The 26,498-nt window shown below is 46.5% G+C and overlaps 1 protein-coding gene across 1 annotated transcript in view; it reads right to left on the minus strand.

Moving 5' to 3' along the window:
* Window positions 1–365: 365 nt before the first annotated feature.
* Window positions 366–26,498, minus strand: part of LOC119465170 (sulfate transporter-like) — a 71,640-nt gene continuing 45,507 nt past the window's right edge. The window contains exons 11-17 of the mRNA XM_037725965.2: window positions 25,964–26,059; window positions 23,408–23,514; window positions 19,110–19,188; window positions 15,487–15,623; window positions 3,673–3,772; window positions 2,793–2,847; window positions 366–539 (exon numbers count right to left, since the gene is read on the minus strand). Of these exons, the coding sequence (XP_037581893.1) occupies window positions 388–539; window positions 2,793–2,847; window positions 3,673–3,772; window positions 15,487–15,623; window positions 19,110–19,188; window positions 23,408–23,514; window positions 25,964–26,059 (726 nt within the window). The 3' untranslated portion in view covers window positions 366–387. The remainder of the gene's footprint in view (window positions 540–2,792; window positions 2,848–3,672; window positions 3,773–15,486; window positions 15,624–19,109; window positions 19,189–23,407; window positions 23,515–25,963; window positions 26,060–26,498) is intronic.

Below are 26,498 nucleotides of genomic sequence, written 5' to 3' on the forward strand. Positions count from 1 at the left end.
GCGTACGATTATACATTCTACATTATTTGTTACAAGTGAAAATTAGGGAAAAACCTCATGTACAAGGCACTGCTAACATAGACAGCTACGCCACATCATCTGCACTTTGTTCTTACTAACCCATGGTATGTGATTTTCACAATACGGGGGTTACCATTACCAGTAAGCCATGTTTCACAACACAATAAGATATGAAAATTGTACGCGATTGACCCGAATAAGCAATTGTGTTTGTCCTCCTTGTTTTTTTATGCTCAGCGCATTTACATGAAAAACGTTTAGCAGTTCAATCACTGAGTGATATCATATCTGCAATCGATTTCGATGATCCTGTTTGATAAGGGATGAACTTCTTTAGTCTTTCATCACAGTAAACTTTATTTGCCGTCAAAGGTACGTTTGTAGCTGAGTGCTGTAAAATCGTGCAGATAGCTGGCAGTTGGCTAGTGCGACTGCATCTTGAACAGTAGGGGTGATATGGTCAATGCCAACGTTCTGCAACACGGTTTCTTGACCCTTGATGACCTTGAGTGCGGCATCTACAAACAGAAAGAACATCAACAGTATTGTCATCGTCACCAGCAGGCGCTCCCATTGCAATTGATCGACAACTTTTCCTAGCTACCTCGTTTCCCAACTTTTGCGTCTAGCATCAGCAGCCTGCATGTCACGTGCCTGCAATTTTATTGCGATAGCAATTATATGGACACTCAAAGCAGATTTCTGCCGTCAGCGTCGCCGTCTCCGTGTGGTTCCGTATGACGTCAACGGCGATTAAATTGTCGCCGCGCGCCGTATAATGAATGTGCGAGTGAAAGCGCGCGAGGGACGCGCACTTTCATGGGGAGCGAACGCACGGCGGAGAGCAAACGCGCGTTCTGCGCCGTGCTCCCTGAAGGGCTGCAGAATTAACCGTGTCTTTCGTCCATTTACAGTCACCATATATATAGAGCAAACACGACTTGTTTAATCGCCACATAATATAATTATCTTCTTTTCCCGACGCCTTATTCCTTGCCTTGGAAACTATTGCATTACTCTCATGCAGCATCGGTTATCGTCTCAACGTATGATTTGTAGATGCGCTCCTCAGTGACTTGGCACAATTACTTGAAGGTAATAGGCCATGAATAGCCTTATAGTATGGTTTGAGAATAATACAATAAACTTTGTGAGAAATACGGCGAAAGCAAATTATGTACTGCACATTTTATAGGACAAGCAAGCATTACAGAACCAATGAAACACCTCTTAATCATAATTAAGACTGTTTCAAGCGTATTGAAGGCTAAACAAGCGCTTCTACTCGTCGGTAATGTGCCTAAAACAATGTTAGGTATGTCTTACCATCAAGGCCGTTCGTCAACGCTTGTCTTCTTAGATAATGAAAATATGACTAGAGTATCAGCAGTGCGTTCATTCTTGTTTTTCTTTTTATTCTTCGTTTCATGGTTCGTAGCGTCTTCTCAAGCTTCTCTGATTGAGTCCAATAGGTTAGTACTGGATGAATGCGCTAATATTTTTCTTTTTGAGAGAGCGGAACTGGCGGCTTATGAATTAATTACCAGAGCCTCCCGTGTGCACTCCAACTCATTTTTATTTGCCTCAAATTTCTTCCTCGTAATTCTGATCCCCTATGACTTCTTGTCTCAGATTTATATTTATTCAGACGTATTTACCGCAAGGCATATCAGGAATAAATGAAAGTTGAATGAGAGCTGACGACTGTACGTCAACCAGGAACGATAGCAGTTTATTTGCAAACTTATTGTCGATCTACCAAGTGTTGTCTTTTTCAGATGACAACTATTGTGTGAATTTCTAGAGGCAACCATTCACGAACTTTAGTTTCCTTGCCAGGCTTTATTAAATGTTGCTTTCGTTTCAGCATCAACCTAACACAAAGTACCTATTATCAAGGTACCATCCTGCGTTAGTTGGTAATAAGTTAGACATTGCAGAAAAAAGGACAGCGAAGCCATTGCCACGCCGAGCACGTTTTACGTTTTTATTGCGCCACTCGACCAACCGCCAATCCCCCTTACTGACATTGCGTACAGTAATACAGTCATCATCATTATCATCATCTAAAGCATGCTTCTGTGCCATGCCTTCTTGACATCCTCAATATCATCAGTTGGTATTTCACGTTCTATTGACTCCGTAAGGCCATCAAATTGCGACATGGATCATCGAGAAATAAGCGTTTCATGTCCAAATGCAAGTTACAAAAATTGCACAGATTTGTGGCTATAAGCAAAGGAGGCTTCAAGCCACAAACAATTTACTGGGCTATCAAGACATGAAAGAAAGGATTAGGAATTAATTTGGAAGACTTCAGGTCTTCTACTTGCAACAAAAGGTCAGTGCAGCGATAACAGTTTCAAAGCATTAGGCGCACTTAGCATTTCATCCAGGGCGGCAGGAGACCAAACAACAACCTCATCACTTAGAAGCAGGATAATGACTCAACAAATGAGTCACTCTGGAGGGTTGAAACTCCTCGCTAGCAGGCGTATCACTACGATAAATGTTGAAGACACATGTGAAACTGATATGAGTAAAGGAAAAAATAAATATACGCAGGCGATAGGACTATACACCCAATATTTTCGTAGAGCTCTTATCATCTCACTGAAGCAATACTTGAGAAATACGAGTTCTAGACTCGCTGGCTATCAAAAAACTATAAGAAGACAGTACGATAATGGTGGTGATACTTGTAGTTACCGTCAGTTTAACGGAGCTTCTAGAACACCCACCTTGCAAGACCCACCTACTGGGACACCTACCTTGCAACGATGCCAGATAAAGGGCGCAATGGTTTTCGCGGCACATGTCCACTACCTTGAAAGATAAAAACAGAGTGCGTCATTAATCGTTTGCGTAGTAGTGACAACTGCATTTTCTCACTTTTGTTTGAGAGAGAACTGCTCATTAAGCACCAAGCATATTGGACTAGAGAGGGTATAAATATTAACAGATTCGTAGAATCGTAGCGGTTTGTGGGTAAACGTTTGGCGTACTTCTGACATGCCAGCCTTACCAGGGAACTACAGTACTGCAGCTCCGCTCTCGAGCACACAAGCGATAGCTAGAATGAGCAAACAAAGACAGCGAATGCAGCTATTTCTTGGGCGCACACAACTTTTACGTTTGGCACATACCATGCTAATCTTACTGCAGACGATGCCATATAAAGACACGCGTAGCATTTAATCGCATGACATGACAAAAATTTATCTAGATGAAAATGTTTAATGGAAATGTAGAAATATTAGTGTAAACCAAAATGAAAGTAAACAAAACGATAATTTACCGCAGGTGGGGACAGAACCTACATCTCCGCCTAACGCATGCGGCGCACGCGTTTTTTTTTTTTTGTCAGATGCCTAAGTCCCAATCATTTGTCCCTTGTCGCATTCCCTGAGAATTGAAGGTCTTTTTGTTGAAAACTAGGTAATCAACATGACCAAGTAGACTAGAGACCAGCCTGGCTACCTCGAAAGTGAAGCATATAAGCCTGCCCAACTTGGAGAGGAAAATTCGTCAAGCTACTACGGTTACCTGTAAACTATGAACTCCTATTCATACGCAGAAACACTGGCAGTACACTTTCTTTATATACGTGCAGTATGTTGTCTAAAAACAGACAGGAAGTACTTCTCTTACAAGATCAAGAGCGCGAAGACCACTCGAGTCGATGAAACTCATAGCCGAGCAATCGATCACAATCGCCCATGTCGCTGCAGCTGCCCCGGTGGTTTCTTCCCTAAAATAAAACACACAGAGAGAGACACCTTTATTATTATGAAAATCCTGAGAGGTCGGCCTGAATCGGATTTTTGGCCTGCTGATCAGCATTGGGGAAGGGAAATGGAAGTAAATAGGGAGAGGAGGTGTTGATGATGAGGACGCACATGGTGGTGAGCGAATATGAAAAGCAATTACTATTCCAGTCTCAAATCCAGAGCGTTGTCGTGCAAGAATATGATACGAGCTTTTAGAACAACACGCCGACGACAAGAATCCTACCAAGATCTCAATACATCCTCTTCAGACAGAGGTTCATTGGTAAACTGGTACAAATGTCGTAGCAACGATTTGCTTTGCATAGCACATCGCATTTTCTATTATATCGCACCCACCGCAGTCTGGACTGCTTGCCTGGCCATTAAGGTGCAGGTAGCGCCGAGTTAATGCCACAGTTAGTCGTAATCTGTGCAGTAAGCTTCCATTTTGCTCCAGGGCGTTAACTTCACTTGTATGTCTAGGCCGAGTTCGTGAAGCTGGAAGTGACAGTGACTCGGCAGCGCCTATTATGCTCAAGCGTTTTCGTGCCATAGTGCATGCACTAGAGCATTAGTGTCTGGTCAAAAAATGAGATGGCCAACTGTATGCTATTACTGGCATTGTTGCGTGCCACCTTTGCTTCTTCTTCGCCGATCTCAGTTCCATATAATCCAGTGCCATGAAATCTGTTAAAAAGTCGAATTATGACCAGTTATTATGGTGAAATTGCGTAATTCTGACAAATTTTCAGCATGGAGACAGTAGCGTTCTCGTAGCAGGGACAGAATAGATTACTCACAGCGCTGATTTCACATGACAAAATATAGCCCAGATTGGAGGCAGCTCCGTCGGCATAGAACAAGCAGAATGAACGACTTCGACTAATGGCAAGTCGAAACACACGGAAAACTACGAAGAAATACGCCCCTCTTGAATCACAGCAATAACAAAGCGTTCATATAGCGTCTATAAAGAGCTAATATGTCCCAGAGAGTTTGTAAGCTTTTGCTGAAAGAGGTAATGTTATCTGCAGTTTCCGTCGTTTTTTCACAGTAAGACTTTTCAAGATAGCTGGGTCCTTTTAGGAAGAAAATAGCACAGCCAATAAGAAAAAAATGGAAAACACCGTACTCGTCCACACAGCAAACATGAAAAAATACACATTGTTCCCTATATGACCCAAAACACCCTGAAGTAAAGATTCTCCAGTGTAGCTGAGCGCGCATAAACAGCGTCATCACGAAGTATGTAGATCTACTGTTACGCGTTTTGTGGGTAGAATATAAATATAATGCTAAAGACTGGCTGTTACACAAGAAATGTTAGAAAGCATTCCCGAAAATTCGTTAGTCACACCATGTTGCTTCGGGATTTGAAAACATTTTGCTGATGAGGAGTGTCTGAGTGCCCCGAACAATATTTTCGACTTGATTTTGACGACCAACTTCCATTTCAACGTGCCCTTGGATCATGAAATGGACATTCCGTTTAGGGCTTATTGTGAAAATTTTAGTTTCTTTCTTTTTCGCATTTGCAGGAAATGTTTAGTATTTGGGCACGTGCCAGCCGACAGGACAACTTAAAAAGCATTACTTCTGTGTAAATAAGGCAATCAGAAATCAATGAAAAAAAGTTCACCCCATTCCCGTAAGCTGCATTTCCTATAAATTTCTCATGCACATCTTATCGTCTCTGACATAATTACCTTGCGAGCAGCAGCTTTTGTTCTCATATCAGCACGACTTTTGAAGACGTTTACCAAACCAACCACATCTTTTTTTAGCTTTCACCAAAATGTGTGGTTGTCTTGCTCACGGTCGTCTTATCGCCAAATCAACCATTCTCCACCTTGATTCCCTAAGCCTGCCATGAGTTCGCTATTTCCTATATTTCCACCAGCAAGTTTTTGTCATGAGCAACATTATGTGCTAACCCGTAGATAAAACGTCAGGTAAGCTGCAGATAAGAGTCTCCAGCCCATTACTCTTCCTAGTGTAATAAATTAAATAGTCTATAAAGGTATGATTGCAGAATTGACTAGTCGGGGATGACGGCCTTATCTAGCCTGCACATCATAATCACATTGTGCTTTAACGTTAGCGGGACTTGATTCATAGTTAACACATCGCTTAGCAAAATCCTCCTAACATTATAGTGTTAACTAACATACAGCATTCCTAAGCCTAAAAACTCGGATTTTATCTAACATTATAAACCACACCAAATTGCATAGAAGCTGCCCACATGAATATTTAGCCGTTCCGCTTATAATGACATTTATTTATTTATTCAAAGATACCTTACAGGCTCCTAGAGGCATTGTGTAAGGGGGGGGGGCAGAGTAGATTCAAAGATAATTAATACACTACTTAGAATACACATGTGAATACATATACAAAAATGTAGGGTAAAAATGCACAAGTATAGAGTAATATAGTTTTACAATATGTACAAGGAACAAACCGAACGCTTTTCAGCCGTGACAGCTCATTAAACAACAAAATTTCACACAGTAAAAAAATCAATAGAATTACAGAGCGAGCAAGACATAATTAGGCTATAATAAAACAGTATTTAGCGCGTAGTTGCACATTATTAACGGGAAAGGCAAAGACAAAAATAATCAGTTAGGTTATGTAGAGTTGTTTCAAAAATGCATTGTAAGAAGAAGCCGGAAGTTTTTTTGCTCACTCTTATAAACCACGGTGTTAGGAAGGTCATTACAAAGACGAATGGTCCTTGGAAAAGCGTAGTAGTTAAATCAATTAGTCTTTGCGTAGATGCGCATGAAATGCTCGGGTGTTCACTGAGCACGCAATCTTTCCTCTGGTGCGCAGGCGAACTTACGCAGTCATAATAATTATGCGAGTATCATACGAACCACTAAAACACACACTAAACTGGAATAAGTATCAAATGCATGGTCTCGCCATGATCAATACTTGGGAGTATGGTAGGACAAATATCGAACAGGACAGATTGCTTCAATGCTGAAAACTACGATTGTCAAGCTAGCGTTAACTCTGATAAAACATAACTACTCTCATTCATTCAATAGGCGCCACACCATGTCGTGCTATCTATATGAAACATACTACTATAGCTCGTCACCGCATGGATTCCAGCCTTAACCTCCCTCCTTTTGTCTATCGCATCACATTCGACAACAGACAGTTTAAGAACAGCGTTTACAACCAAGCGTAAGCACGTTACGTACTAAAAAAATAGCGTTGCCTTCACTGTGGACGCTGCGTACATTATTTGGTGTCTATGGCTTAGGTACAGTTGTGGTAACGTACATTATTTGGCAAATCTAAGTACGCAATGATTACGCACGCTGAAAATAGCGCTATCTAGCACGGCGGCACCCATGGCTACCGCTTCACGAGAATTATTGTGATGGCTACGCTCTTGCTGCCGTTGATCTCCAGTAACGGTTTAACTGGCCTTGTGCGTCCTCGAAACATTTTTAGTTATGAGCGCATAGCGCGTCTAATTTCTCAGATTCTCCAGCGATTCCGGCGTCCTTAAGCCTAACATAGGAGGCTTAGAAACGACAAGGTGGTTGCCAATGAATCGTCTTGGCTTGATTATGTTTGCCACGAGGCACCAGACGGCCCCCTGTCATCTAAAGTCGCGCTTACCTTAGAATTTTACGTACGTTAAACTAAATGTCTTCAAGGTACACGCACCGTAACGTCCCGCAAATGTACCTGCATTTAACGTGCGTAAAGCGACAGGCGGTATTCTAAAACTGTCGAATAACTTTTGCCTCATACGCAACAGTCGTCAACCACGTGCAGACGTGTGTGACAAATTTGCCATGCCATTTCATATTGACATGGCCACATTGTTCATATTTTTACGCTGCCCGTTTTCACCGGCTTACCACGGTTACATTGTTATCCCTCGGCGCAAGATGCGCCTACATGGGACAGAAGTTTCTCGTTATCACCGGTTGTATGGAGAAAAAATATTTGTAGCGAAGAAGACTGGCGCCCTGTGTGACTGGCGCGCCCTGTGGACGCACTATCATCATCGGCCCGCCGACGAAGACGGGCTCGCGCTCTCGGTGTCCGACGCTCAACTGAGACGGTCGCGTTTCTGAGTCGTCAATAAACCCCATTACATATTTGGTGGAGCTGTGCTGGATTCTACTTCCCCAACCCTGGAACTACGCAATCGGACGCTGCCGGCCATCATGCCTGACGACGCCAGCCAAACAACACCTCCGGCACCGCCAACATTGATTTGTCCTGGCCCCGTGCGTCAACGCGATCCTCCCATCTTCAGCGGCTCCGACGAATACGACGTCGAAGATTGGCTCTCGATCTACGAGCGGGTGAGTGCCCCCAATAAATGGGACGATGCTACGGAGCTCAGCTACGCCAACTTCTATCTTACGGGTGTCGCTAGCGTGTGGTACCACAACCACGAATCCGACCTTCGCACCTGGTCCGATTTCAAGGCGCGCATTACGCAAGTGTTCGGTCGCCCTGCGGTGCGGAAGCTCCGTGCCGAAGAGCGCTTGCGCAGCCGTTCCCAGCAACCCGGTGAGAACTTCACCAAGTACATAGAAGATGTTGTAGACCTTTGTAAGCGCGTCGATCCATCGATGACTGAGTCTGACAAGATCCGTCACGTGATGAAGGGAATCGAAGACGACGCATTCCAAATGCTCCTCTCGAAAAGCCCGCGGACCGTGGTCGAGGTCGCTGAACTTTGTCAGAGTTACGACGAACTCAGGCGGCAACGTCTGCTCACTCGACGTTCTTCTGTTCCCGATGCTTCCGTTGCAAGTTTAGCCGCTGTCACTAACAACGACTATCTGCTCGGCGAAATCAAGGAATTTATACGCTCCGAAGTCGCCCGCCAGCTATCCCTACTCACCGCTGTCCCCGGACCTACGCCGTCCTTGGCTCCTCCGTTGCGTCAAATGCTCCAAGAACAAGTGTCCGAAGCCATACAGTCTCCTCGTGCAGCGCCACCATTGTCTGTACCTCTCAGCTACGCCGAGGTTGCAGCACGGCCACCCCCATCGACTTTTTCAGCGCCACCGTTTGCTGCACCGCCACGTCCAATCCCTCCAGTGTACACCACCAGATCACCAGCTAGCACGGGACCCTGGCGTACACCCGACAATCGCCCCGTGTGCTTCTTCTGTGGTATCCCTGGTCACGTGGCACGGCTCTGTCGCCGTCGCTTATGGCTTCAAGGTCATGACCAACCTGTCTCCTCCTACGTTTCGCCAGCTTCGTCCTTCTCACCGCCACGTGATTCGCACTTGCCGTCCACGCGCAACGTCATTCCTTCTGCCCGTGATCGTCGCTCGCCATCCCCTCGTCGCCGCTCACTTTCCCCCATGCGGCGGCGTCCGGCCCCATCGGAGCAGGAAAACTAGCTACCGCAGTTCAAGAGGCGAGAACTGCGTTCCAGTCGAACCACACAAGGCCTCGCTCTCTTCCGACGAACGTAATCGAAGTGTCTGTTGAAGGAGTCGTCACACTGGCATTAGTCGACACAGGCGCCGCCGTTTCAGTAGTTACGGAAGAACTTTGCCGCAAGCTTCGAAAAGTAATGACGCCCTTATCTGCGCTGTCCCTCCGGACTGCAAGTTCCCAGTGCATTACCCCTGTTGCCACATGTACCGCCCGCATCGTCATTGAAGGATACACGTATACAGTCGAGTTCGTCGTCCTCTCATCCTGTTCATACGACGTCATCTTGGGGTGGGACTTCCTTTCCGATAATCAGGCCGTCATTGATTGTTCTCGCGCCGAAATTGAATTTTCTCCGCTTCCCGACACCCGCTCACATGAACTTGACGATCTCGGCGACAAACTGGTCGTTACAGAAGACACTCCGATCCCTCCGCACTCTTCGGTGATTGCGCATGCCTGCTCTACTTTCGCCACTGACACTACTGCCCTGTTTGTCCCATCGGACATTTTTGTTCGCCGACAATGTTCCCTTCTCTTCGCTGTCCTAACTGTCAGTGGTGGCTGCACGAGACTACTCGTTTCCAACGCTAAGGCCACGCCCCTCGTCTTACGTCGTGGCGAGTGCCTTGGACGTCTTCAGTCTGCCGACTCGGTTACCATCTTTGACGCGCCTCTTGACGACACCTGTTCAGACGTGAACTCGTTGACCTATAGCTTGCATAGTTCAGTGGATGCCCTCTTGAGCCCTACGCAGCGTTCGCAGCTTCTCAGCCTTCTACGGAAATACCAATCTACGTTCGACTGTCAACACGCCCCATTAGGCCGCACATCGACTGTACGTCACGAGATCGACACCGGCACCCACGCACCACTGCGCCATAGGCCTTATCGTGTATCACCCGCGGAGCGCCATGTTATTGAAAACCAAGTAAGCGAAATGCTTGAGCGTGGAGTGGTTCAACCTTCTAATAGTCCCTGGGCGTCGCCTGTAGTCCTGGTTAAGAAAAAAGATGGCTCAATTCGATTTTGCGTTGACTACCGCCGCCTTAATAAGATAACTCGCAAAGACGTCTACCCTTTACCGCGCATCGACGATGCTCTGGATTGTTTGCAAGGCGCGGAGTATTTTTCTTCGCTCGATTTACGCTCAGGCTATTGGCAAGTGCCTATGGATCCTGCCGATCGCCCGAAGACAGCCTTCGTGATCCCAGATGGCCTATATGAATTTAACGTTATGCCGTTTGGGCTTTGCAATGCCCCTGCTACATTCGAACGAATGATGGACAATCTGCTTCGTGGGCTCAAATGGAAGACATGCCTATGTTACCTTGGTGATGTCGTTGTCTTTTCTCCAGATTTTCCCACACATCTGTACCGTCTCGAACAAGTCCTGCAGTGCATCATCGAGGCAGGCCTCCAACTCAACTTGAAGAAATGTCGCTTTGGAGTCAAGCAGCTTGCTATACTCGGACACGTCGTATCGAAACATGGCATACTCCCTGATCCTTCGAAACTTCACGCCGTCGCCGAGTTCCCGAAACCCACGTCTCTGAAAGAACTTCGGAGCTTTATCGGGCTCGGCTCCTACTTTCGTCGTTTTATCCGGAATTTCGCTTCCATCATTGCTCCGTTGACTCAGCTGCTTCGCGGCGACACACGACTTTCCACTTGGACCACAGCTTGCGACGATGCGTTTGAAACCATGCGGCGTTTGCTCACTTCGCCTCCCGTACTGCGCCATTTCGACCCCACGGCCCCCACGGAAGTCCACACCGACGCCAGTGGCGTAGGACTTGGTGCCGTGCTTGCACAGCGAAAAAGTGGGCATGATGAATACGTAGTAGCCTACGCCAGCCGAACACTAACGAAAGCGGAATCTAACTACTCCGTCACCGAAAAGGAGTGCCTGGCTATCATCTGGGCCCTTGGAAAATTCCGACCCTACCTGTACGGCCGCCCCTTCGACGTCGTTACAGATCACCATGCTCTATGTTGGTTATCGACTTTAAAGGATCCGTCTGGCCGCCTTGCGCGCTGGGCTCTACGGTTACTAGACTTCGACATACGCGTCATTTACCGGTCTGGCCGTAAACACACCGACGCGGATGCCCTCTCTCGGTTGCCTACACCAAGTGACATGACATGCATTACAGCCATCGAATCGGCGTTTTCGTCGCCTGTGCCCGTCAACATGGCTGTGGAGCAACGCAACGATCCCTGGATTGCGGCACTTATGGATTGCATTTCTGACACTTCAACAACACGCCCTTCACGTGCTATCCGCCGCCACGCTTCTCATTTCGAGTTGCGGGATGGTGTTCTCTATCGTCGAAATTACGCTTCCGACGGTCGCAAATGGTTGATCGTCGTTCCCCGCCATCTGCGCACAGATGTATGCTCCGCTCTCCATTCAGACCCGCAATGCCTCCCATGCCGGCCTCTTCAAGACTTACGCCAGGCTTCGCTCCTGCTTTTATTGGCGTGGCATGTATAATTTTGTGCGAAAGTACATTCGCTCGTGCACAGCGTGCCAACGACGCAAGCTTCCTGCTCCTCGTCCTTTTGGTCCTTTACAGCCCATTCCTTGTCCGTCCCGACCATTCGACCGCGTCGGCATCGATCTCTACGGCCCTCTTCCCTGCACATCAGCTGGCAATCGCTGGATTATTGTCGCTGTCGACCACCTCACCCGCTATGCAGAAACTGCGGCACTGCAAACAACGACAGCCCGCGACATTGCGTCCTTCCTACTGCATCACTTCATACTGCGTCATGGGGCACCGCAGGAACTTCTTAGTGACAGAGGGCGTGCGTTTCTTTCCTAAGTTCTTAACGCCATTCTGACCGCGTGCCATACCGTCCATCGCACCAGTACAGCTAATCATCCGCAAACGAACGGCATAACAGAACGGTTTAATCGTACTTTGGGCGACATGCTATCCATGTACATGGCATCGGATCATACCAACTGGGACCTCGTTTTGCCATATGTTACGTACGCCTATAATACCGCTTCACATGCCACAACGGGATTTTCGCCATTCTTTCTCGTATATGGCCGTGAACCTACATGTACGCTCGACACCATTCTCCCCTACCGGCCTGACCCATCAGAGGGCACGCCTCTGTCTGAAGCCTCCAAGTATGCCGAGGAATGCCGTCAGCTGGCCCGTTCGTTCACGGCGTTAGACCAGAGTCTCCAAAAATTCCGTCGCGATGATGACCGACCTCCCTGCACCTACCAGCCGGACTCACTAGTCTGGCTGTGGATACCTTCAAGCACCCCTGGTCTATGCTCTAAACTCCTCGCTCAATACCACGGTCCCTACCGCGTCGTTGAACAGACGACGCCGGTCAACTACGTCGTCGAGCCGCTAACGCCATCTACTGACTTGAGGCGTCGTGGACGCGAGACAGTCCACGTCCAGAGACTTAAACCCTATTACGACCCCCTTGTCCTCTGCTCTCCTTGAGTCGCCAGGATGGCTCCTTCTTCTCCAGGGGGCAGTTGTAGCGAAGAAGACTGGCGCCCTGTGTGACTGGCGCGCCCTGTGGACGCACTATCATCATCGGCCCGCCGACGAAGACGGGCTCGCGCTCTCGGTGTCCGACGCTCAACTGAGACGGTCGCGTTTCTGAGTCGTCAATAAACCCCATTACATATTATTTAATCAGATTGCGTGCTCGAATTGAATAATGGTCTACATTCTGGAATGTCCGCGAGCACCAGCAAGTACTCTAGAAAATACTATGAGTCACGCATATATTACCAACGCTCCTGACCGGTAGATCAGATTTCGACGGCTGACAAATGTGCTCGCCATGACTGTTGTGCTCCGAGTGTTGTTTTTCTGTGCACAATTTTACCCGATAAAGAGTTAGATTCGTGACTCACACTTGCCACAGACTGGTTGTAGCCCGTCGTCTCAACGTGACAATATTTCCATTACGTATAGCGGATGATGTCTCGGTTTTCCAACCATCAAAATTTTATAGAAGCATTGTGACAATGTACTGACCTGCTATTTGTTCTCCTTTCAAAGTACGCAGCTATTTGCAAAGTTTTAACCGCGAAGCTGTTTAAGCTATCCGTAAAACCGCGATTCGATCGAAAAAAACATCGAAGTCACATCATCTCACCCTACGGGCAACCATGGTGGGATGAGAAAGCATCGCGGGGGGTGCGCATCCAATTGCCGTTTCGTTTCACTTGGCAACACAACCCAATGAAAGTTAGTGAGAGAACGTATTGAGAAGAGAGGAGACGTTTGTACGGGGTTGTTGCGTCTTTATTTAGAGATCGTGCGTGATTCCTAGCGTCGGTGCGCGCGGTATCTTGAAGACGATCCTGAAGTTCGGGGTCCGCTTGCCGACGCTGACGTTTACGTTCGGCTTCCCAAGCCTTCCGCTGCTCCGCGGTGGTGACGCTGCCGCTGCAACTAGCGCCGACGTTGACGTTGTACATGGCGTTTCGGACATCGTTGCACCGAGAGAAAATGACGGAAACACAGCGAACGCGCGCTTTATACTGCGCCGCGACACTTGCGCCACCTACCGGCGTACCCTTAGAGAGAGAGTGAGAGAGTGAGAGAGAGAGAGTTATATGCAATGATTTGCTGCGCCACATCTGTGGCGGAGAGGGGGAGAGGGGAGGAGGAGAGCGCACACCTGCGTAGGAGAGGAGAATGCGGGAGAGTTGCGCATGCGCCGTATGGGTGCGGACGCCGCAGAACGGACACTGCCCCGAGCATAAGATGCTCTCGCATCTAAAAACATCGCTGAGCGATGAGTCACCTAAGTTGCCTAGCAACCACTTCGCGGAACGGCGTGTGCTTCGCCTCCTCTCCGTGCCGTGCACATGTTGCCCTGACATGGGACGTTAATGAGAGGGAAGGAGAGCATGCGCGCGGTGCACGCTATGCTCGGGATAGAGAAACAGAAAATAAGAGCGAGGGAGCGAGAGAGAGAAAGAAATTGTAGCAGCACCAACGAGGCAGCGCGCAGAGCTGCTGCCGACGCCGTTCGCTTTTCCCCGTGCTCGCGCAGAACCCGCGCGGTGTCCGTGATTGCAGCAGGCGCCTCTGGCGGCGCCTCGGCAGGTTTCGACCAACCACGCCCCGGCAAGTGTGGAGGCGCAGCTTGGCTGTGACGACACCGAGGAGCTAAACCTCGTAGCCGCCGCGACGGCGGCACAACTCTCGTTGACTCTGTGGCGAGTGCATGTAGCTTTGACATGGGACGACCAAAGAAGAATCTGGACAGCCGAAGAAGAAGCCGCTCATCTTGAAGCGCGTCGCGCGGCCAAGCGAGAATCTGCGCGTCGGCGGCGAGCCGATTCGGAATACCGTGCCTAGCAGCACCTAGCATTGCCTAGCAAAACTTAGCCAAGCCTAGTAAAACATAGAAGAAGCTAGGTGGACCACCAGCTGCACTGCTTACTCCAACCTTGCACCACTAGTGCAAGCTGCCCACGTTTTTTAAAAACTGTTCTGCTTATTTGCACAATGTATGATCGTGTATTCTTCTCGATATCGCTTTGTGTTTGGTTTATTGCTGCAGTTTTGGTTGCAGTATTTTCTACAACTCGATGCTACCCCTCGCCTCTTACTCATTGCCTTGCGTTGGACCTGCAAGGTGGCATAGGTAAAGACTAGTAAAGTACCTTTTACAGGTGTGTAATGTGAGTGGTTTTGAAAAAAAATATAGGCTGTGACATTATACTCTAGTTGCTTCATAGTTTCACAACGTGGTATCCGTTTTAGAGATTCCTTTGCTGCATATTGTGAGAAATAGGCTTGCTGCAGATTATATTCCTGGAAGAAGTGACATTTACAAGTACGAAGAGAGTTTTTTGGCGTGTTCGTGTGTTCGTGTGAGTGTAGGGAGAAGCTGGGCACAGCAATCGTGGCTTTCTTTTAACGTACGTAGTCTTAGGAGTGGCACCCTAATATTCCTCATTTATCCGCGGTACTTTTATGTAATAACATACCACGAACAATTTGATATTGAAGATGCAGTGCCGTAGTTTTGCTCATGCACTTAACCTAAAATGCATAAAAAATATTATAGCCAGTAGCGCTGGTGTGTGTCCCCCTTTTTGTATTCTTGTCGTGTGTTTTCGCGCTGTTTTCCCATTCGGGTATGTACCGACTAGCCCAAGCCTCTATGGTCTAGCAAAAGACAAACTCAACTGCTGGTATGAGCCATATAAATGCTGCAAACAATGAGGCTGTGTTAATTTCAATTTACTTACACTTGTTGTAGCGTCGTGGAGCCTTCCTCGACCTTGGATTCAGTTCGCTTGAGAAAGTTCAGAATATCGGCAACTATGTTGTGGTGCGTAGCAAAGCAGAGAGGACCGCTGAATCTGTAGATTATCAGTCTGTTTTCCTAAGTCGTTGCACATGAAAGAAGCAAGAGTTAACAAAATCACGTAGTCGTATTTTAGGCGTTCATAAAAAATACTAGTGAGTTATGAATGTCATGACGTCACAAAAACGAAATGATTCCAAACGATATGTCACAGGTGCGATTTTTATGCCGCACTCTACTTTTATTTCTGTGACAAGTAAGGGCTTCGTAAGTACCAATTCATTCACATGGTCTCGAGGGTCACCTGTATGCATCGTCAGCTGCCTTAGACGAAGGTTTTTCTTTTTCAGCATTACTGTAACGTTACTTATTTTTTCCATCATTAACGATGACACTGATTCAACCACATTGGTTCGGTGTCTGTGACTTCAGCTGAACATGAAGCCGCTTGTTTCATTACCACCCAAAACGACCGCGTTTACGCGGCGGCGGAATGCAAGAAACCTGACGGTTGCGTGTTTTAGTGCTTTTCCACAACATCAGACGACATTCAAAGATGCAGCTATCCCATATATCATCATCATCATCATCAACCTATATTTATGTCCACTGCAGGACGAAGGCCTCTCCCTGCGATCTCCAATTACGCCTGTCTTGCGCTAGCTGAATTCCAACTTGCGCCTGCAAATTTCCTAATTTCATCTACCCACCCGCTGCCGTCCTCGACTGCGCTTCCCTTACTTGGCATCCATTCTGTAACTCTAATGGTCCACCTGTTATTCATCCTACGCATTACATAGCCTGCCCAGCTTCATTTTTTCTTCTTAATGTCAACTAGAATATCACCTATCCCCGTTTGTTCTCTGATCCACACCGCTCTCTTCCTGTCTCTTAACGTTAGGCCTAACCTTTTCTGTTCCATCGCTATTTGGGCGGTCTTTAACTTGTTCTCGAGCTTCTTTGTTAACCTCCAAGTTTCTGCTCCATATGTTAGCACCAGTAGAATGCATTGACTGTACAGTTTTCTTTTCAACGACAGTGGTAATCTCCCAGTCAGGATTTGGTAGTGTCTGCCGTGTGCACGCCAACCCAATTTTATTCTGTAAATTTCCTTTTCATGATCAGGGTCCCCTGTGAGTATTTGACCTAGATAAACGTACTCCTCTACAGACTCCAGAGGCTGAGTGGCGATCCTGAATTCTTGTTCCCTTGCCAGGCTATTGAACATTATCTTTGTATTCTGCATAGTAATCTTCAACCATGCTCTTACACTTTCTCGGTTAAGGTACTCAATCATTTGTTGTAGTTCGTCCCCATTGTTGCTGAATAGGACAATGTCATCTGCAAACCGAAGGTTACTGAGATATTCGTCGTTGATCCTCACCCCTACGCCTTCCCAGTCAAATAGCATGAATACTTATTCTAAGCATGCAGTGAATAGCATTGGAGAGATTGTGTCTCCTTGACTACAGGGCATAACGACTCCTAAATTTCTTAATGTCGAAGAGCATGACCAGTAAACTTTAACGGCATTATTTGCACCATGATCTCTTCCCGAATAGTCACTATATTAGAGCCCCCCAAAGAGCAGAGTTCCGCAATAGTTTTCCATGAAGCTCTCGCACTTTCATTCGCCGAATGCAGGAGGGTGGCTCAAAAAACAGTCATTCATGTCGTATGAATGACCACTGAGACAAAAATATACTTTCACATACGGACGTCACTGCGTAGCCGGAATTTGGCTCATTCTGTGAAGGACAATGGCCATAAGACTGCTGGTAAGGTTGGTTTATCTTTTCGCATTTATGCTGACTTTTACGTAATAAGAGCGCTTCCCTCAAAATTGCGGCACCATGTACGTACAGTAGAAAGCGAGAAGGTTTATACGTCGGATTCAGTTACTAAGAAGAGAAAAGAGCAACTTAGCGCTATAGCCCATCAAATATTGAGGAGCATGTATCTACCATTTGTTGAAAGGGCTCGTGCCAGAAAGGACCTAGTGGGGACTTCGGTTGTCAAAATTTGCTAATATGGTCGGATGACTACCGCGGTGTTACCGCGGTGAAGGATTCTTTCCTAATTAATATCAACGCACTTCTCTTTGTCTTTATTTAAATGTTAGCTGTAAATGGCCTTCCGTTTTCACGCCGCAAAGCTTCGGTTTCCTATCGAGGTGACCAGACTATTCATCCTTAGGGTTTAACACCGATGGTGCCTACTTGACCACGACGTCCCCGGCTTCTGTTTAAAACATTTGTGACTTAACGTCATGGGAATTAATTCATGGGAATTAGTGCAATAGGATAGAATAGGAATAAACTTTATTTCTTCAACGGTTATTACTGTTGGTGCCCGGGGCTAGGCAACACCAAAGTCTATAGTAAAGGCTTTCTTAAACTTTTCAGTTTGTCCATTGGCTTGTGGTAGGCTCTGCAATACATGATAGCTCTCAATTTTCCTCACCTGGGGGTTATAACGCTCGACCATTCTGACGCTTTCAGTTAAAGAATTCTCGTTCAACATTTTTTGCTAGTGCTCAATGAAACCGGGAAATTCCTGAGTCTAGTTTGCCTGACGAATCAATCATGTGCCAGTAATTTTATACCTTCCCGCCAGGCGCCTCGTTATTCAACATTATCACTGTCATGAAGAGTTTCCCTTAATTTTGCCTTGTTGCACCAAAATTTAACATTAGTTTTGGTTTTCCTGTTTGGCTTTTCCACATGACACATATCGCTACCTTGTTTATGGGAGTTGAGCATTTATTGTTCACCGTCGCCTTTTTTCTGCGCAGTGCTTTTGTGCTTAAAAAGAAACCTTCGCAACGCGCATATATAAAACAAAAATTCTTGAGGCGTCCACAAAGCATCGTCAGTGTTCTACGCCTTGGCTATATGACACAAAGGCCGCTCCGCTACAACCCGCTTGTGTTTTGGACAAGAACCGATGTATTCCCAAATTGTTTTCGTGTTTTAAGTGTATTTTTTCTATGTCCAGCGTTGTGCCCGGGTATTATGAAGCTACAGCCGACACGCCAGCGAGCCTGACCGTTTACGACTGCATTTGCTGTGACTATGCATGCGCCGTGATCGCTCCCCATGCTCCTTTCGCTTCTGCGCCGTTTGCTTCGCGCACTTCTGAACTATAATATGTGTGTTCATTGCACGTGCTGTTAGGTTCTTCTCGCTATGGTTCCTCGCTTTAAGATCACTGGTCTGTGTAAATGCTGCGGGAGCAAATGGTACCATTCAACAAGCTACCGCTCAACAAGGAGGTTTGTCCTGTAAGCGAGTCTCTTATTTAGTAACCTCGAAACATTCAAAACGGCACCTGATTATGGTGTTATGTGTATTAGTCAATATGTGCTAGGGCGTAGCAAGCGCGGACTCTTGCTCTATGCTAACCAGTGCCCGAGAGAAGCCATAGAATATATGTTCGCGAACAGTGCACCAAATAACTAAGAGAAAATAAAGTGTGATCTTGCCCTAAATAGTGACTGGCAGAATAAGACGATGCTCAGAAGGGCAAGGAAAACATGATTCTATTGGAGGGAAATTAACTCACCATGACATTAACCTCTGATTTTAGTTTTGAAGAGATGAAGACGTCAGGTTTCCGAGGTTGCAGGCGTGATCCTTTCTGCCTGTTGACGGAAAAAAAAACTTGGAAGCCATCCACGATAATTCCATAGATTATGTTATTTCCGTAAATGCAGAGCCAATAACTAGCATATCTCGAACGACAGAATGGGTCTAAAATCATATTCGGAGCTTTTAAAGCCCCCCAAAAAACTGAAGACATTGTACGGTCGTTCTTGTGTCTTTCGCATTTTTTTGAGCTTGAAAAGGTCTGCAGATGAATGTCAACTAACTATCCCGTCTGTCCATCTTCCTCCGTAATGTATATGTAACTATACATGTGTTTTTTTTTTCAGCCGGGCGAGTGCCGGTTTCCGAAGGCGACTGCCAGCCTCCTCTCCCACACCCGTATAGGGGGAGAGAGTGGTAGAAGAGAAGGAGGTTTGTCCTTCACGAGCGCCCTCTGCCACAACATCTAAATAGCTAAGCCTTCACGCGCGCCAAAGGTCTCAGCCACCGCATGGATTTTTCAAACAGCTGCAATAGTCTACCCCATTGTAATGCAGTGCGTGCTCTCTAAGTGTATTTTCCTGGACACTAGCTTACAGCCCCAAAAAAGCAGAATTACTACCGTGCGCAAAGATGCTGCAAAGTAAAATATATCGGATGTTTTAAAGCGAAGCTTTCTATGTCTCAATAATTCGTCCGTGAGTGCCGGAAACGCACTGCAGGAAAGGCAACTTACATATTGGAACTATTTGCGCATCTGCGCACACAATAGAACAACGGTGCACGACATACGTATCGTAGAACATATCGCAGCCGTGGCCTAGTGGTAGAACGCCCGCCGCGGCTGCGGGAGGCTGTGGGTTCGATTCCCACCGCCGCCGGGCACCCACTGGTTCAAAAGGCTACAAGCGTACCCCGGCCTTGCTTTCGGCTTCCTTCAGGGGTGATACGCTTGGGAAAGGAGCCTGCGCCCTGAATTCCCGTCGAAACCAACGTGAGCACGGAAAAAAGTGGTGTCTGGGCTGCTCCCATGGCGGTCATTTCCCATGTGGCGCCCCAAGCACCTATTGAGGTGGGGGCACCTTCGGGTTGAGGTTGACACCACTTGTTTTCCGTGCTCACGTTGGTTTCGACGGGAATTCAGGGCGCAGGCTCCTTTCCCAGGCGTATCACCCCTGAAGGAAGCCGAACGCCAGGCCGGGGTACGCTTGTACTCTTTTGAACTAGTGGGTGCCCGGCGGCGGTGGGTTTAGATTCGTAGTTGTACCGATAAGAACAATGGGAACTGCAATGCCACACAACCCAGACGAACCGTATATATCTGCACTGCATTAAGCGCATCACGCAATGTAATCTTGGCCTACACCATGGGTAGGCCACGGGTGCAGCGCACAGCAGAAAAGGTTGCCGTAGGCGAACGTAAGCGCGAGTGCGATCGTGCACGTACGGCCGATCCCGTGTATCGGCAACGGCAGAGCCTTTGACCCTCTACCACAGCGATCACAAGGTAATACTTTGCAAGTGTAGAGTCGTCTGTGAAAGTATCAGTGTATGCGTGTAATCAACGGCTATATGAATAAAAAAAACTATAGAACTTAACAAAATGTGTCTTCAACGTTCAAAAAATACAATCCTAAACAAGCAATCGAATCACATATGCATCGCATCGGGTCGCTCAACCCGATGCGATGGGTTCGCTCAACCTTGGGTTCGTTGCGCGGTCGTTGTCTTTTGATTTTGATTCAGTTCGCATGGAAAAAAGCTTCGCGTTCAACCATCTTTAAGAAAAGGGCTTTGTTTTTTATTTTTATGCTAACGGAATTTCTTAAAAAGTAAGCATGTGCTACGCGTTTGGAAGCTGTGGAAGAGGACGAAGACGAACGCGCCAGCAGTGGCACGAGTGTGAGGGGCAATATGTGAACGCTGGGATGATCAGCGGCATCGCAGCCAGCTGTGGAAGAAGACGAGGAGCGCGTGAGTAGTGGAACGAGCGCGTCTCTGTCGCCAGGTGACTTGTGCAATCGGGCACGCACTAGGGACACCTTTAGTAAGCCAGAGCCACGGAGTACCCGTGGCTTCAGGAAAGCGTGCTCGTCTCGCACCGCGGAGGCCTGGGTTTGATTCCTCCCAAGACCGAAATTTACCAAATTTTCTTTTAGTGGCCACTGATTTACTTTGTTCACAGGAACCTCCTGAGAAGTGTGCCGGCAATCCGAGGATTTTTAGAGGTGCTGTTAGTCTTTGCGGCGTCGACCATTTTTCGTCACCGTGCCGTTAGGCCAAGGTGACATCACGGCAATGTCACCGCTAACATGGACACCTAAGGCTTTCTAAAATCCTGTGTGGCGTGCAGGGACTAATTTACTAAGTGAACTGGATTACCGGAAGAGGCCGGCATAACTAACATTAGAAATTATTATGCATAAATGAGCAATAACCAAACTTCAACTAATCAGCTCTTTAAGTAATTACGCTAGCGCACATATTGCAATGCATGTAATTGAAGCCAGCGATTTGACACATCATATGCACTTACAACGAATTTCGAAACCAGCGCCACCTTCGAGATTAGCTTACTGAAAAATTGCGGGAAAATTCCAATGTTGTTTCACCCACTTTCTGAACAAAACATTTTTGTATGCATTGAAATGCAAAACGTAATTGAACACAATGTATTTCGTCGCAAACATTGGCAACGCATATCCCCAAACTGGTGTCATCTTCAAAATTTCTTTGGAATGGATATGACTTGAGAATTCAACTTCAACTTTATTCTTCTATTTTAAATAAATAATTAATGTTCTTAAGTGAGTTTGCCACCTCTAAACTTTACAAAATTTGTAGAGCTCTAAACGTCCTCGCTCTTACAAGCCTCGTGCATTAATTCACAAGATTAAGACGCGCAGGAGAGAGACTAAATGACGGTAATGTAGTAAAATTTCTTAGAACCACTGTGAGTCGCAATGAAATTAAGTTTATTCTTATGACACCAATGATGAATACAATAACAAGTATATGTTCGGTAACGCAGTGGTAGCAGTTGCCACCACGCTCACTCTCGCATTTGTGCTGCGTCCTATGCCATATCTAGTTTTAACACTCAGCTCTGATTATTTTTTATATAAAATAGAGTATTCACTTCATTGCCTCATTTCTTCCATTTGCTAAACCATTTTTCAAGCCGTCTCTCAATAGGCTCCAAAGCAGGTGTTTGTTTCCCATAGAGCCCTTAAAATGAAGATCATAGAGCAGGCCTAGTACGTCTCTACTTTCAGCTGAATGCATTCTATGACATCACAACAATACATGTACTGGTGTTCCTACATCATTTCCATGCTGTATGGAAGAGCCTTCATCATGGGAAAACATTATTTCTTATCACCACAGTTCAAGAAAAAATAAGCATGGCCTGGAACACTAGAGGTAGGCAATTTGAATTGTGCAGCCCATCTGCTTCCTAATTTTATTTTTTCCTTCAGGTTCACTTTGATAGCTGGCTTCCCATACATAGCCTCTACCGAGTATATTGCCTATGCATGTTTCCTACTTTTTAACTACGACCAATCTCTGAGATTCCACAATACAACTGGTTAGTTTTCTAGCCCACATTTTGCGATGTAGTGGCGCTGCCCTTAGCTGCAGCCCAGAGCGCACCGGATGCCGAGAAACAACGCCATCAAGCCACAGACGGCATTCATTGAGTGAAGCTTATCCAGCACATAGAGAAAATCTTGTGTCAGCAGCCCGATAAGCCCATCACGGCCATTACTTAGCAGCTTCCGGTTGCAAAATCAGGCTTTCTGTGCCCGAGGTCGTAAAACCTACAAAAATACCTGCGCCACATGAGTGTGGCTACCTCCGTAGTTCTGCAGCCTCGACACCCTCCATGTGGCATCCTAGTTCCCAATATGTATTCCTGCTACGCTGTGCTACGTATATGGGAGAAGTACAGAGTCTAACAAACCGTCACACAATGCTGGAACGCGCCAAATGCTGATACTGTGGCTGCACTGGGCAATATCAACACGCCCCGTTTCAATCGAGCATACAGTTGTAATCGAAACAAAATGTTATGTTATATTGAGCCTGAGGATATTTTCGCCAAATAGTCCTAAGAGCATAAATAAACTGTACGGTTCATAAATTTTCGGAGCGAATATATAATATCTTGTCAGAAATACCGTTGCTTGTGCTTAAGTTGTGAATATGACCTCAAATCCTGCGCACCCATATATGCACAAAAGTTCCATTGCCAAACACAATGCAGTAACTTACCCGCTGAGTTCCAGGAAGATTATCAGGAGGCCCAAAAGAATGCCCACCATGAGTCCGTACGTGGCGTTCAGAAAAACCACACTCAGAAAGCTTAGCGACCAAAGCACCTAAGGAAAGATGACATCCATACACTGTATAGTAGTTCTGCGCATTCCTATTTGCTCACAAGTTTCTTTTTCGTTCATTTAAACGCTGAGGAAACGCTTCTCGCTCCATGAAAACAATCTAATTGCAGAATTATTGCCGCCGGGAATACTACCTGCCAGTTTTGGGGTCCTGGGTGAAAGAGAGGTAAGCGTGATATCCGCTCCAGAATTATCATAAATGCATTCAACAGATATGTACCGGGTGAATAGACATACTTTATCAAGCGATTCAACTGAGTTGTGTAGATTTTCTAGGACACGCGAATTATGTATCTTTTCTTTCGCTATAGCAATTATACGAACGCTTGAAGCGCGTTGGTGCCGTCGGGCTGTTGCAGTATTCAAGCGCTTGCGCGGTCTGAGCATTGATGGTTAAAAAAAGTCGCACTTTCGCCCGTAAGGCGAAGCATCGATTGCGACAGCAAGTTAGTAGACAGCTATACGAAGTAAAGATAGTAGTTTTATCGGCCGTATAATGTTGTAAATATTCGCTTACTAACTAAATAAACAAGTAAACATGAACACATCTCCCTCGATGACCGCGTAAACTCGTCAAAACGCTGGAGTGAGAAAGCGCGGCGCCAGTTAACCAGCAGTATTTCCCATACGGTACTCCACCATACGGCATCACTTGAAAAAAGCAAATTACCAGCATGTGTAATTTTGTTATTTAGACCTTATAGAAAAACTGCGTGTATAGGCGAAACGTGCGAAAGTGGTTAATGGGCGACATTACAAACAAAACAATTCGGTTTTACAAGCACAGCGTGGAAAATCCCCGACTCATACCAAACAATACCATATATAAAATATGATGAGAAAATCTGATTTGCAAGCATTTCCCCCACTCCAGGGCCTTACTTCCCGCACTTCAAGAGCACAAATACGGAAATGGGCGACTGTACGTTTTCGACACAACTTGGCCTTAGCCGGCGCGATAGTGCGCCACGTACAGATAGGTGGCCGCGTCACATGCTTCCAGCCAGACCATGCTACACGCTCACAGAATGCCTTCTACTCGCACTCAAGACAAATGCGTGGAAACCCTCTTTCATTCGTTTAAAAGACGGAATTTCCGAGTTACAAGTTCCTCGTTATTGAGCTCCTCGGTGTTATCTCTTGCGCGTTCTGCCGGCCCAAGCAACACACTCCCGTGTTATCATTCTTCGCAATAGCTCGTCGCGTTTGTGACAAGCGCGAGTACCCAAAGAAGGTATACGTTGTTGGGGGGCCATAAAAAGAGTAAAAACCTTGTCCCAGTAAGATTCAGTGCACGCGAAAGTAACTGCGTCGTCACAACGGCCCAGCGGCTTTTCGCTAACTGCATGACAACGCCGGGTGCGGTCAACGTGCTTCACAAATACCCCCAAAAGTAACGAAATTAGTTTAAATAATGTGGGGAGGGGGAGGGGCAGAGAAAGTACCACAAACTTGTTCAAGTAAGATTTAGTACAGGCGAAACTGAGGCACAACGGCTGATCTGCATTTCACTAACGGCGTCAAATCGCCAACTGCGGCGAGCGCGCCCAAAAAAGTAGCTAAATAAGTTACAATAATGTTGGTAGCCATAAAAAGCATCTAAAACATGTGCCAGTACGCTTCAGTACACGCCGAACTAACTGCGCCATAACAGCCGAGTTATATTTCACTAACTGCGTCACAAGATTCGGTGGCATACCATAAGCCTAAATTGCCCGAAATGCAGTGCAGACTGTCAAACAAGATTTGTCACCTTGCCCTAGTGCAATAGCGCAGTGGTGCCGTGTCGAAGTGAAGAAGGAACGCAAGAATGCGCCGAGCGCTCAAGAAATCAGGCTGCATAAAAAAATGTTACAGATGGGTCGCCGAACAGGCAAACGCTCACATGCGCATCTGATCTCGCTCGCTTCGGTGACGTGTCTCTGCATGGCGCATGCATCTGGTGCGCCTGACGTGTCACTAGGTAAGGCATCAAAATTAGTCGCAAAATATAAGTTCATTATATGCGAAGCTTTTTTCGTTTTAGCTGGAAAGAATAAAAAAAGTAAAACGTCTGTTAACTTCATTTCACATTCTATTTTGCGATGCTCGCGTCAGCCAATGGCTGGCATCAATACTAGCGTGACGAATTTCCTGTTTCCAGTTTTCGGTGAGAGTGCGCTCTTGTTTAAATTCTTTCTCTGTGGTTAGAAGGCTTCTTGAGACGCGAGTGCATTTGGCTGCAAGAGCTACTAAGCCAAGTGGACGCTCCATACCGCTTCGTTCTAGACACGGCAACATTCTGGCTTCCGCTGCTGGTATGAACGTTGAGCGCACACGTATTAGCGTCCGTGTTCAACAGCAGTATGCATACCACAATGTGATACATACAATGAATCAATGACACAACGCAGACACACAATGACACATACATAAAGTCTGAACAACTTACGAAATCAAAACGGCTAATTGTCCAAAGCTTGGGTAGGTTTCGCAGCTTGAATACCATTGGAAGTAGAACGACAATGATAAGCACAGCAAGGACGCACTGAAATCAGACACACCGCACCAGTTTAGATCATTCATCTTTAGCCAGGTTTTAATTCGGATCAGTTGTTTGACAAAGCTTAAGGCTTAGGGCGTTATGTCCAGGTATCCGACTCTGGTGAAAGTGCACCGACATAGAGCAAAAGCGCTCAATACTTACAGCTTATTTTCGCCAACATTTGCGAGTGATAGAAGATGCTACTAGTGGTTGCCTACATGTTATCAGCACACACAGTTTGCCTACACCGCAGTGCTACACATGTGCTCTTTGAGCAGTGAAAAGAGCGCGTTAAGCGGCTAAGATAAGAGATCGTGATGCAGGTTGACGCCTTTTTGTCAATCCTACGCATTGCTGTTCCACCACACTCGTTCTGAACTGCTAGTTCCGTTTCCAGAAACTACCATTCATTCACCCTGAGTCAACGCAAAACTGTAAAACT

This window comes from Dermacentor silvarum, chromosome 9 (genome assembly GCF_013339745.2).
Source record: "Dermacentor silvarum isolate Dsil-2018 chromosome 9, BIME_Dsil_1.4, whole genome shotgun sequence".
NCBI lineage: Eukaryota > Metazoa > Arthropoda > Arachnida > Ixodida > Ixodidae > Dermacentor > Dermacentor silvarum.